This window comes from Acomys russatus, chromosome 29 (genome assembly GCF_903995435.1).
Source record: "Acomys russatus chromosome 29, mAcoRus1.1, whole genome shotgun sequence".
NCBI classification, from domain to species: Eukaryota; Metazoa; Chordata; class Mammalia; order Rodentia; family Muridae; genus Acomys; species Acomys russatus.
The window spans coordinates 46,334,465-46,345,457 of record NC_067165.1 but is presented as its reverse complement, the minus strand read 5'-3'; the positions used below and the strand labels follow the sequence as shown (position 1 = coordinate 46,345,457).

The 10,993-nt window shown below is 57.3% G+C and overlaps 1 protein-coding gene across 1 annotated transcript; it reads left to right on the top strand.

Moving 5' to 3' along the window:
* The first annotated feature begins 3,723 nt into the window (after positions 1 to 3,723).
* Positions 3,724 to 9,748, top strand: Tnfrsf14 (TNF receptor superfamily member 14). Its single transcript, XM_051171116.1, has 9 exons — positions 3,724 to 3,792; positions 4,551 to 4,662; positions 5,063 to 5,188; positions 6,249 to 6,404; positions 7,008 to 7,098; positions 8,555 to 8,723; positions 9,236 to 9,284; positions 9,365 to 9,396; positions 9,555 to 9,748. The coding sequence occupies exons 1-9, from the start codon at positions 3,724 to 3,726 to the stop codon at positions 9,651 to 9,653; spliced, it is 903 nt and encodes a 300-aa protein (XP_051027073.1). The 3' UTR covers positions 9,654 to 9,748.
* The last annotated feature ends 1,245 nt before the right edge of the window (positions 9,749 to 10,993 follow it).

The following is a 10,993-nucleotide window of genomic DNA, read 5'->3' as shown; positions in this document are numbered from 1 at the left end:
TCCTGGAAAGCCCCAGGCTGCTGGTCTCTGTCAGCACTTTCCTTCCTGACTGTCCAGCAGACATAGATCTATGCAGTAGCTGGCCTCCCTGTCCACCTCTACCGTGACAGCTGGAGCGGCTGTCCCCCCAGATCTCATCCATCCCAGCACCTCTCTGGTGGCTATCTCTGCCCGTTCTGCCTCTCAGCAGTTCCCTCCTGGATGACCTTAGAGTCTGTTCCTCAGAGCTGCTCTGTCCTCTGTCCACACAGTACACAGCTCTCTCAGTGCAGAGTATGTCTGTGTTCACGCCTGGCACTAATGACCCGGCATGCCTCATCAACAGTGGACCCGATGGTTCAACCTGTGCCCTTGGCGGAGAATGCTCTTCCCTCTGTGCCGTCTTTGGCCATCATGGACTGCGCATGGCAATCTTGAGCAGTGACCCATGGGAGTCTGGCTTTTAGAATTGGTTTCCACAGTAGGGAGGCTGGAGGCTGGACTTCATGGAGAGTGAGTGAGGAGACCACAGGGTGACTCAGAACCTCACCTTTCCTCTTCTAGGACTCAGTCAGATCAAATCTGTTTCCTCCACTTCACTTCCCACACTCCCTACACAAGAAAGAAGAAACACCACGGGGAAATTCCAGGTGCTGGAGACTGTCCAGATGAGAGTCATCGCACCAGGGTGACAGCGGGGATCAGCAGCCCCCTGCAGAGGTCAGGTGGCAACTCGGAGTTCCTCCAGAAGATAGGACTTAGGGAGCACCCGCCTCTGTGGAGGCTAGAGCCCCGGCATGGGCACCGGTGCCTGTGATCAGATCCCCGCTGCCTTGGTCTCCCATCTGCAGCTGGCAGGAGAACTGCGCTCAGGGTGCAGCCCCCCCCTTGCCCCTGCCCCCCCCCCCAGCGCATAACCCCTGGATCAGGCAGGCACGCGGCATGAGACTAGTCTCAGGTCCTCTGGGCGGTTGCAGAGTAAATGAGGACAGGAGGCAAAGTCCAGGGGTGTTGGCACCTCTCCATCTGACAGGTGGCTCAGATAAGCAGGTGGTAGCCAGTAGAGGATGCCCTGACGGTGGGTGAGACCTGGACTCAGTCCCTGCTGTCTAGTTTTTGTCACTGGGGGCCTGAACAGAGCCTATCAGGTGGTGGGTATGGGATGGTCTGGGTTGAAAGAGTAGCTGGTCACCCCTAGTCTTCATTAGAGAGGTGAGGGCCGCGCAGTCGTCCCACAGAGACTCAAAACTTATGAGGACTAGGAATAGTCATCAGAGAAGGCCTCGGTAACAAGACTCATGCGTAGATACCACCTGGGGGACACTGACAAGCTCTTCTCAGACCCAAGGCCTCTGTGGGAGTGTCTGATGGTGGAGGGATGAACAGCCTGGCCTTCCCCGGTCAGCCAGATGCTACACGGAGTTGTTAGTTGGTCCTGCATCTTGCTGGGTCCCGGTTTCCCAACTTGGTGATGATCTCCGGTTGTGTGTCTTCTGGGGGTGGTTGCTTGGGAGCCTAGTGGATGTCTTAGGGGGAATGCACAGGGTCCGGGTAGGGGATCTCACTGACACCCTCGGAATCCTCTGGCCTCCCACCCTAGGGCCAGGTCTGCGAGAGGCAGCAGTCATGGAGGCAGACTTGCCGTCCAGAGCCTTCTGTGTGCTGAGGCACCTGGGAGCTGTAGGCCTTTGGCCTTTTCCCCAGTTGCCATCTGTAGCATGGGGAACAAGGCCCGCCTCCTCTCTTCACTGGAAAACCCCCACAGGGCTGTGCTGGGCTGACAGAGGAAGAGCTGGAAGATGATCACACCCTCGCGCAGGCCCATGAGCCACCGAGCTGGAACACGAGCGGCAAACATCTCATGAAGGCACTTCTAATCTTACTCGTGTCTGGTCACGATAATCCGGTCCCCTACCTCAGTGAGAACTGGTAGTGCCAGCCTCTTCACCCAGGTGGAGGCCAGCAAACGCCCCTGACCCCAGGACTGGGAAGCCTTGGCCCCACAAGGCCCCTCTGCTCATGCCCTCAGGTCTTCCTCCCTGGGTCCCCACTTGTGACCTGAGGACACTAGTGGCAGTAGCCAGCATGACCTCGCAGGGGTTGTCTGGGCACTGCTGGCTGACCCCAGTGCCTGCAGCTTGTAGTACCGGGAACTTTGTCGTGGGGTTGCCCCTGTCCCCACGGACTGTGGCTGGCCACTCTGCTCTGTGTGCTGCAGGGGCGCACAGCAAGCCTCCATGACATACAGCAGACTCTTTTGTGTCCCTTCGGGGTGGGGTTCTGGAGGACCGTGGGCTAGAGAACTGGCTGCTTTCATGTCAACTCGATGCAAGCTAGTCATCTGAAAGGAGGAACTTCAGCTGAGGAACCGCCTTCTTAACTGCCCATTGTGGGCAGTGCCATCCCTGGCCTGGTAGTCTTGACTTCTATAAGAAAGCAGGCCATGAAGAATAAACCAGAAAGCAGCACCCCCTCCGGGCGTGGCCTCTGCATCAGCTCCCGGCCCCTGGTCCCAGCCCTTCTTAATTAAGTTCCTGTCCTGACTTCCTCCCGTGACTGGCTACAGTGTGGAAGTGTAAACCCTTTCCTCCTTCCCCGGTTGTTTTTGGTTGTAGTCTCTCTCTCTCTCTCTCTCTCTCTCTCTCTCTCTCTCTCTCTCTCTCTCTCTTTTGGTTTTTAGAGACAGGGTTTCTTTGTGTAGCCTTGGCTGTCCTGGACTCACTTTGTAGACCAGGCTGGCCTCGAACTCACAGAGATCCACCTGCCTCTGCCTCCCGAGTGCTGGGACTAAAGGCGTGTGCCACCACCGCGCCCAGTTGTGGTGTTTCATCACAGCAATAGGAACCCAAACTCTGGATGGCTAGTCAGGACCCCAGAAAGAGCTATGGGTGGGTCAGGGTTGGGTCTTTCAGACCGGCTTAAGGGTTCTCTGGAACAGGCTGTGTCCCGGGTGTGGCTGAACTTTGCTACGAGGAAAACAGCCCAGGGCTGGGCTAACAGTCAAACTTACAGGGCTGAAGCTCAATTTGGCTAGATGGAACAATCGCCAGGAGAGGAGAGAGAAACCATAGCGAAGGTTTACAGGGGCCCATGGCCTCAGGGAGGAGCTCTGGGGTGGGGAGCCCCTGCATGGCACCCTGTAGTACTTGAAGCTCCCATCCATTTCTGCAAAAGGATAATAAGGTTGCTTTGGCGGTCCCTCTCAGGCCGCTGGTGGGGATGCCTGTTCAAGAACGATAAGTTCTGCCCCACCCTCGGGAGCTAAGAGTTGGCTCTTGTTCCTAGGGCCCCATGGGCTCACAAGTCTATAGTCTGAAGAACTGTGCAGTGCTGGGAAGTGCAGGTCCTGTGAGAGAGGTGTTGAGAAGTTCTCAGTTCCTTGAGGCTGAGGTTCCTGGGACAATATAAAGGAGAATTTGCTAGTGTCCCTGTCAACCGCCTCTGTGGCGGAGGCTCTATCTGGTCTTTTGGGCCTGGCCCTCCCTTCACCACTTACTGACATGCCCCCACACCCCTCCCCTCCCCTCCCTCTTCCCCTCCCTCTTCCTCCTCCCCTCCACTCCCTCTTCCCCCTCCCCTCCCCCTTCCCCTCCCCCTTCCCCCTCCCCTCCTCCCCCACCCAGCGCATTCACTTCAGCTCAGACTCTGACTGCATTTCTTTCATTTTCCCTTTTTGCTGATGGGGTGAGTGTGTGAGGTTCAGAGCCCGTGGGGCTCCAGGCTCTTCATGTCTTAATCAAGGAAATGAACCATCTGCCAGCATCATCGGGGTCTTCACTCTGGAGCCAGGGAGCAGACAGCACCTTCAGGCTGGTGAGTTTCTGAGCCCTTTACCTTGTCCTCCCACACTCTCTGTCCTCTCCCAGCCGGACATTTCCTGTCCCCAGACCTTGGCTGCATCTGGGCAGCTACATCTTGGGTGGGTGCTTTGTTCCAGCTCTCTGGAGATGACTGAAGACAACCTCAGGTTGGGAGGCTACAGGCAGGCCAGCCCCGAGGCTCGACTCACAGAAACCTGCTTTGCTTCTCTTTCAAGGTGGTGGTTCCATGGGGAGGGTGGTCCTTGGCAGGCCGCTCCCCTGTCCCCCCCCCACCCCACCCCCGGCCTGGAAGAGTCTCTAGGTAGGCCCTGTAGCAAGAGGTGGACCATATACAGTTCTGTCCCCAGTGCAGAAGGAAGTCAGGACAGGCTAGCAGGAGCCAGAGTTTACTCAAGTAGGCTAACCACCAGTCAGACTCCCCCAGAGCCTGTTCCCAGGCTCTGCCCTAGTTGACTCTGCTGCCTCCCAGGCCTTACACTGTCAGGAAAACAGGCACAGAAGAGAGCTAAAGCAGGCCTGGGTCATTCCCCCACCCCCACCCCTGAGCGTGTCCCACAGAGACACTGAGACTGAGAGGCTGCTGTCTCTCCACTGCAAGGAGCAGAGTATGGACTGAGGCCCTGGGCCAGCCTGGCTGGGGTGTGGGGGGAGGGGGTGAGGGGGAGCAAGGGGGGGGGGCAGGGTGGAGGCCAGGGGAGCCGTAGGGATGGAGGGAAGAGCCTCCCCTCCAACCCTCATCCCCTCTCCCAGGTGTCCTGTGTCTTCTTTCTGATCTTCCTGTGCTACTGTGTCTCTGCCCAGCGCCTGTGCAGGAAGGAGGAGTACCCCGTGGGGGACGAGTGCTGCCCCATGTGCAACCCAGGTAGGATCACCCCAGAAGCCAGTGCTGTGCTTCTGGACCTCTGGGTCCTTGGTCCGATGGCTGTACAGTGTTTGGCCCAGGGATGGTCCCTGGCAGCCCAGTCAGTCTCTGGGACCTTTGAAGCTGCAATGCCTGGGGTGGGCCTGGGGGATAAGGCAGGCCCAGCATAGCCAGAGGGTGCGAATGAAAGAGGCTGGGGTCAGAGCCAGTCCTGGGTGGCTTAGGAGGCCCACATACAGGGCTTCTGAACCGCTCATAGAGGGCACATAGAAGGCAGATGGACCAACAAGTCCTATGGGGCCTTTGCTGGTGACATACCTGCTGGAGTTCTAGGTGAGGGCACAGGGCAGGCTCTGTAGGCTTACCCTCACCGCTGAGGATCTGTGGGTCCTGGCTGCAGGTTACCACGTGAAGCGCGCCTGCAGTGTAGAGACAGGCACCGTGTGTGCCCCCTGTCCTCCAGAGACATACACCGCACATGCAAACGGCCTGAGCATGTGCCTGCCCTGCGGAGTCTGTGATCCAGGTAGGTGCCCCTGAGGAGGTAGGGCTTTTGGGGACACTAGAGCTCAGGCCTCGGATCTAGAAGAGGGCCCTGAACCTGGGGGAAGCTCACTGAGCTGCAGGGCCTCAGGGTGTCCACCCCGACTCTGGTTACTGATGTCCCATCTACACAGCCCTCACCCCGCTGTCTGGCTCCATCCCGTTGAAGTGGCAGATGAGAGGCTCTCCCATGCCTCAGTTTCCCGGCCTGTGAAGGGGTTCTTACCTGGGTTATACATCACTGGGGACTAGTGTAGACATCATTATTTATTCATTATTTATTTATTTTTTTCCTTCCTATGAATGAACCCTGGGAAGGGTCACTTGTAACTGATGGCTGCCTGGGCCTGGGCAGACAGGGATCGGGATGCAGGTCCCGGAATATTTGAAGCAGTAAGGTAGCGAGTGCTTCTGTTCCCACCACAGCCCCCACGCTATCCAGACACCACCCTTAGTGGCCCTGTGCTTATCACGGAGCCCATATGTGGTTGGCACCACTCCTCCCACAAGGGCAACCCAGTGCATGCAGAGCATTGTCCTCACCCTTACAGACGGCGGCGAACCGCTATACCCACACACAGTGCCCTCATGGGGTCAGCCTCACGCCTACAGAGTGACCCTGTAGACCCAGAAAGTGAGGACACTGAGCCACCCACTGCACACTATACTAGGTGGCAGAGCCTACCAACTCCACATTCCAGTCCCGGGGCCCTGGGCACGCAGACAGGGAACCCTGCTTCCTGGAGTAGGAGAAAACAACGAAAGCAAGGAGGATTTAGACTTTGCCGAAACTCAGGCCTTGGCACGCTGTGACCCAGTCTTAGACCAAGGCCTTTCTTTGCTCAGAACCATTGAGCAGTGCCTGGCTCCCCCTGTAGGACAAACCTGGTACCACATGTGGGGAGGGAGCCTCTGGGCAGGTGAGACTGCAGAATTGGGCCCTGGCACCACCTGGAGGATGGATGGGTCCCTTGCTGGTGCTCTCATCGCGGTCCCCTCCCCCCAACCGCCCCCACCACCCCCGCCGCTGTCTCTGCCGGCAGACATGAACCTGGTGACCTGGCAGGAGTGCTCCAGCCGGAATGACACCGTGTGTAGGTGTAGCCCGGGTTACTTCTGCAAGACCCAGGAGGGGGACCACTGTTCCGTGTGCTTGCCACACACCAACTGCTCTCGTGGACAGAGGGTGCAGAAGAGAGGTGAGCCAGACTCATGTTTCAGTGCCCCTCCTGTCTGCTGTCTGGGGAGTTCAGAAGGAACAGAGCGGAAATCTTGGCCTAGCCCAGGCTACCCGCCTTAGACTAGTCTTGGCTGCGGCGATAGGTTGATAGGAGAGGGGAGGGTGAGACAGAAGAAATTAGAAGACCGGCGTTTGGGGGGTGTGGGGGTGTCAGGGAATCTGGAAGTTCAGAGCAGAGAAAAGCCTTTCAGGTGAGACTTGGGGGGAAAAGGGCAGAGGCTCTAACCTCAGCTCTCCAGCCCCTCCTCAGATGCCTAGCAGGGAGCCTGATTTATAGAGTAAACTTGTCCAGCCCCACTACTCAGCAGGCTGTGACCTGTGAGCTCTGCTGTTCCCTCCCGCCTGACATCTGGCCAGGACATCCAAAAGGGTTTTGTGGGGCAAAGGCAGAAGGAACCCTGTGTTATTACATCAAAACCCTTCTCACACGTCTTCAGGGTGCCTTCTACCACCCCAGCCTCTTCTACCGGCCACTGAGCACCCCGGGAAAGCCCCACCCCGGGGAAGCCCAGCTCCCTGCAGGTCTGAGCTCAGTGTCCCTCTGTCCCTCCCCATCTCTCAGGTACTTACAGCCAGGACACAGTATGTGCCGATTGCCTGACAGGGACCTTCTCCACAGAAGGGACTCAGGAGGAGTGTCTGCCCTGGACCAAGTAGGTGACTCTCACCTGGGGAAGGAATGAGTGCCCAAACCCAGCTGAGCTGCACCCTGGACAGGCCGCACTCAGGAACCCCAGTGCAGAGCAGTGTGGGTCCCCAGCCTGGCCTCCATGGGCAGTGGCCGGTTCCCACCCTGTGACTGTGGGACTGAGGGGTCAGGGATGTGGGGGCTCCCTGCCGTTGTTGATTGGGTACTGTAGGAGAATGGTTAGGGTTTCTATTGCTGCGAAGAGACACCATGACCACGGCAACTCTTGTAAAGGAAGGCACATTTAACTAGGCCTGGCTTACAGTTCAGAGGTGTAGTCCATTGTCATAATGGTGGAAAGCATGGCAGCAGGAAGAGAGAGTGAAACAGGGTCTGGTTTAAGCATCTGAAACCTCAAAGCCCAGGGACACACTTCCTCTAACAAGGTGCTCCCTATGAGCCTATGGGAGCCAGTTTTCACTCTACCCACAGTGATGTTCTCGGTGAGGCCCCTTCTCCACCTGGGCCAGGACGCCCTGCATGGTGGGTCCCAGGCCCTAGAGCTAACCTAGAGCTAACGTCAGGGCCCTTTCCACGTCCAGATGCCCTAAAACTACCCAACTCCTTCTCCCGCACTCAGGGCCTCTGCCGAGAGCTGGGCTTCCCTGGGGAAGGGCCTCACCTCTCCTGGGCTTTGGCCCTAGAACCCCTCTCTCCCTCCGTCCCTTCCTCCCTCCCTCTGTCCCTCCCTCCCCTTCATCTTTCTTTCTCACTTCTTCTTTCCTTCCCTCTCTCACTCCCTTTCCTTCCCTCCCTCCCTCTCTCATTTCCTTCCTCCCTCCCTCTCTCCCTCCCTTTCCTTCCCTCCCTCCCTCTCTCCTTCCCTCCCTCCCTTCATCTCTCACTTCCTCCCTCCCCCTCCCTCCTCCCTCCCTCCCTCCCCCTTCCTCTCTCCCTCCCCCTCCCTTCATCTTTCACTTCCTCTGTCCTTCCCTCTCTCCCTCCCTCCCTTCATCTCTCACTTCCTCCCTCCCCCTCCCTCCCTCCCTCCCTCCCTTCATCTCTCACTTCCTCCCTCCCCCTCCCTCCCTCCCTCCCTTCATCTCTCACTTCCTCCCTCCCCCTCCCTCCTTCCCTCCCCTCCACTTTTCTTGCTCCCTGCTCCCTCTCTTCTTCTTAGCTGATGTTCTACCCTGCTCCTTCATTCCTCTTTCCATTTCTTGGTATTTCTTCCCTTCCTCTGTTTCCCCATAAAGGGCTTGAAAACTGACTCAGTCCTCCCTCAGAGCTGTTGACTGATTGGCTCTGAGTTGCACAGACCTCGCCTCCCCGTCCCCCTCGCCTCCCCGCCCCCCAAGCCTCCCCGCCCCCCAAGCCCCTCCCACCCTGCACCCCCCTTCCCCCCTCCCGCCATTGCCCAGTCTGATGACCTGTCCCCACAGCCTAGGTTTCCTGTCATGCCCCATGCTTCTCTCTCCTAGATGCAAAGCACTGATTGAGAAAGAAGCAGAGCATGGGACCAGCAGCACAGACGTCACCTGCTCCATCTCCCCTGGCTTCATCACGATTTTGTGCATTTTGTGCAGCCCTGTGATAGCTGTGCCACTCTTCCTCATTTGGAAGCAAAGAAGGAGGCTGCACATTAGTGTGTAACACCCCATTCTTGCCGGCCCAGGGTCTTTTCGGGGTGTGCCTCTCTCTGCACAGAGGCTAGTGGTAGAGGTGGCCTCTCTGGAGGTCCTCCCTTACTTCTTTTCCTTGAGTCCATGGCTCAGGACTCCTCCCCTGTTGTCTCAGCTGGGCCTGGCTAAGCTGAGTACGAGAGACTAAGGCAGGCCTGGGAAGCTCTGAGCCGTGCTTTGGGGGAAGCAAAGGCAACAAGGGCCAGGCAGGCCCCACTCTTGTCAGGGAGGGGGCACACCCGTGGGTGCTCCAGGTGCAGACAGCCTCTTTCATAGGCTCTGGAGGTGGGCCAGGTAGCCCACCCCCCTCTCTGGCCAAGTTAAACCCCTGCTCATGGCAGTGAGCCGGTTCCCCAGCTCTGTGAAGCAGGAGAGTGGTTGGCTTTGGCCTCCGGGAGGGTGGGCAGAGACCTGTTCTTCCCCCAGTGGGCCTCCTGCGGGTCCCGACTCATGTCCAAAGCCCACCTCTTCTTCTCTTAGAGAAGTCACACGCTGGAGGTGGCCCACACAGCTGGAAGCCCAGATACGGGTTCTCCGTTACTGTGTGCCCATCTCCCCTGGGCAGCCTTGCCTCGGCCTGCTCCATGACGTGATGTCTTTGTGTTACAGGACCAGAGGCTGGCGAGCAGGAGCCTTTCCAGGTATCATTGCCGGGGGTGTTTGGGTCAGGCAGAAGGTTCCGTCTGGCTGAAGGAACCAACTCCGCGGGCGTCAGCTGAGCGTTACATGCCCCCTAGAAACGTGCAGTATCAGGCTTAGTACCTGAGAGGCAGGAATTCACCCCGGGTTTCTCTGGCAGGGGCAGAACACTGTCGGGTTCCCAGTCACTGAAGTTGGGCCTGCTGTGACCGAGGAGGGGACAGCCCTCAACCCCCTCAACCGCGAGGATTCTGGGTGACGAGATACCTAGGACACCCTGGTGAGGAAGCTTCCATATGCCGCAGGGGCATGGCAGATGCCCTGGGCTGCTCCAGTGTCGTACCACAGCTGAGATGAACTCGTGGCTTGGCCTAGGATTTCCTTTGGCATTCTTAGTGTTTAATGGGGTCCAGGGGTTTCTACATTTGCCCATCTGCTCCCATGGACCCCCTCATCTAAATTCTAAGGGGTGGCGATCCAAACCCCGTATCAATGACAGCAACCACTGAGCCCATGTCCTACCGCCCAGCTCTTCCAGCCAGCCCTGAACAGCTCTGTCTAAACCCCAGGCCCCTGCCGGTCCTGGCTGTGTTAAGCAGAAGCTTGGCATGTGGAGAACTTCTGAACAGTGCCTCCTGGGGCTGGCATGCACGCGACGAGATGCAGACATGGCATTAGGGGATTTTATTTTGAAGTTTCTGGGGGCTGGCATCCTGCCCATACCAGACAAATCCCAGCACTCTTTTCACTTTTATTTTGAGGCAGAGTCCTATGAAATTGTGGCAAAAAATGAACTCCTGTATCTTGGGCAAGCCTCAAACTGGACCCTTCTACCTCAGCTTTCTAAGTAACACTGTGATTACCGGCACGGGCCCCCAGACCAGCCCAAATATTCTTCTCTTTTTGGTCTGTGTGTGTGTGTGTGTGTGTGCGCGCGTGCGCGTGTGCGTGCGCCTGCTTTCTCTCTCTTTTGTGCCAGCCCCAGAGAATTGCTCCCTCAGAGAAAAGTCTGCGGAGTGGTTAATCATTGACTCCACGGCCCTCCTCCATGTACCCAGCCTGTCAGAGCTGGCCTTGGGCAGTTGTCCCTCAGCAGCTGTCCATCTTGAGCGAGCCTGGGGCTCACAATTCAGTTAGATTGGCCCATCACTGAGCCCCGGGTTTCCCCTTGCCTCTGCGTCCTCAGTGTTGGGATTGAGGCACACAGCACTATATCAAACCTTTTAAATGGTTTTTAATGACTGAACCATGCCCCCATTTTCAGAAATGAATTTCTAAATTATTTGCTTTTTAAAAATTTACTTGTCATATGAAATAAATATTTTTGTTACATCCCCTGTCTCTGTGTACACCATCTCGTGCCTCGTCAAACATTTGTCTGTCCTGTGATTGTGATGGTGGCTGCTCCAAGGTGACTCTGTTCCTGTGTCCTGTAGTCACTTGGCGAGGGGCATCCACTGGCAGGAGGGGCAATCACCCTCACTGATGTGATGGCAACCACGGGTTTTTCACCCTACTCAGGGGCTTTGATTTCATCGCTGCCATACTTTCTGGCCCTGGTGCTTCTGTGGTCACCCTTTGCCATCTTTCTATGGCAGC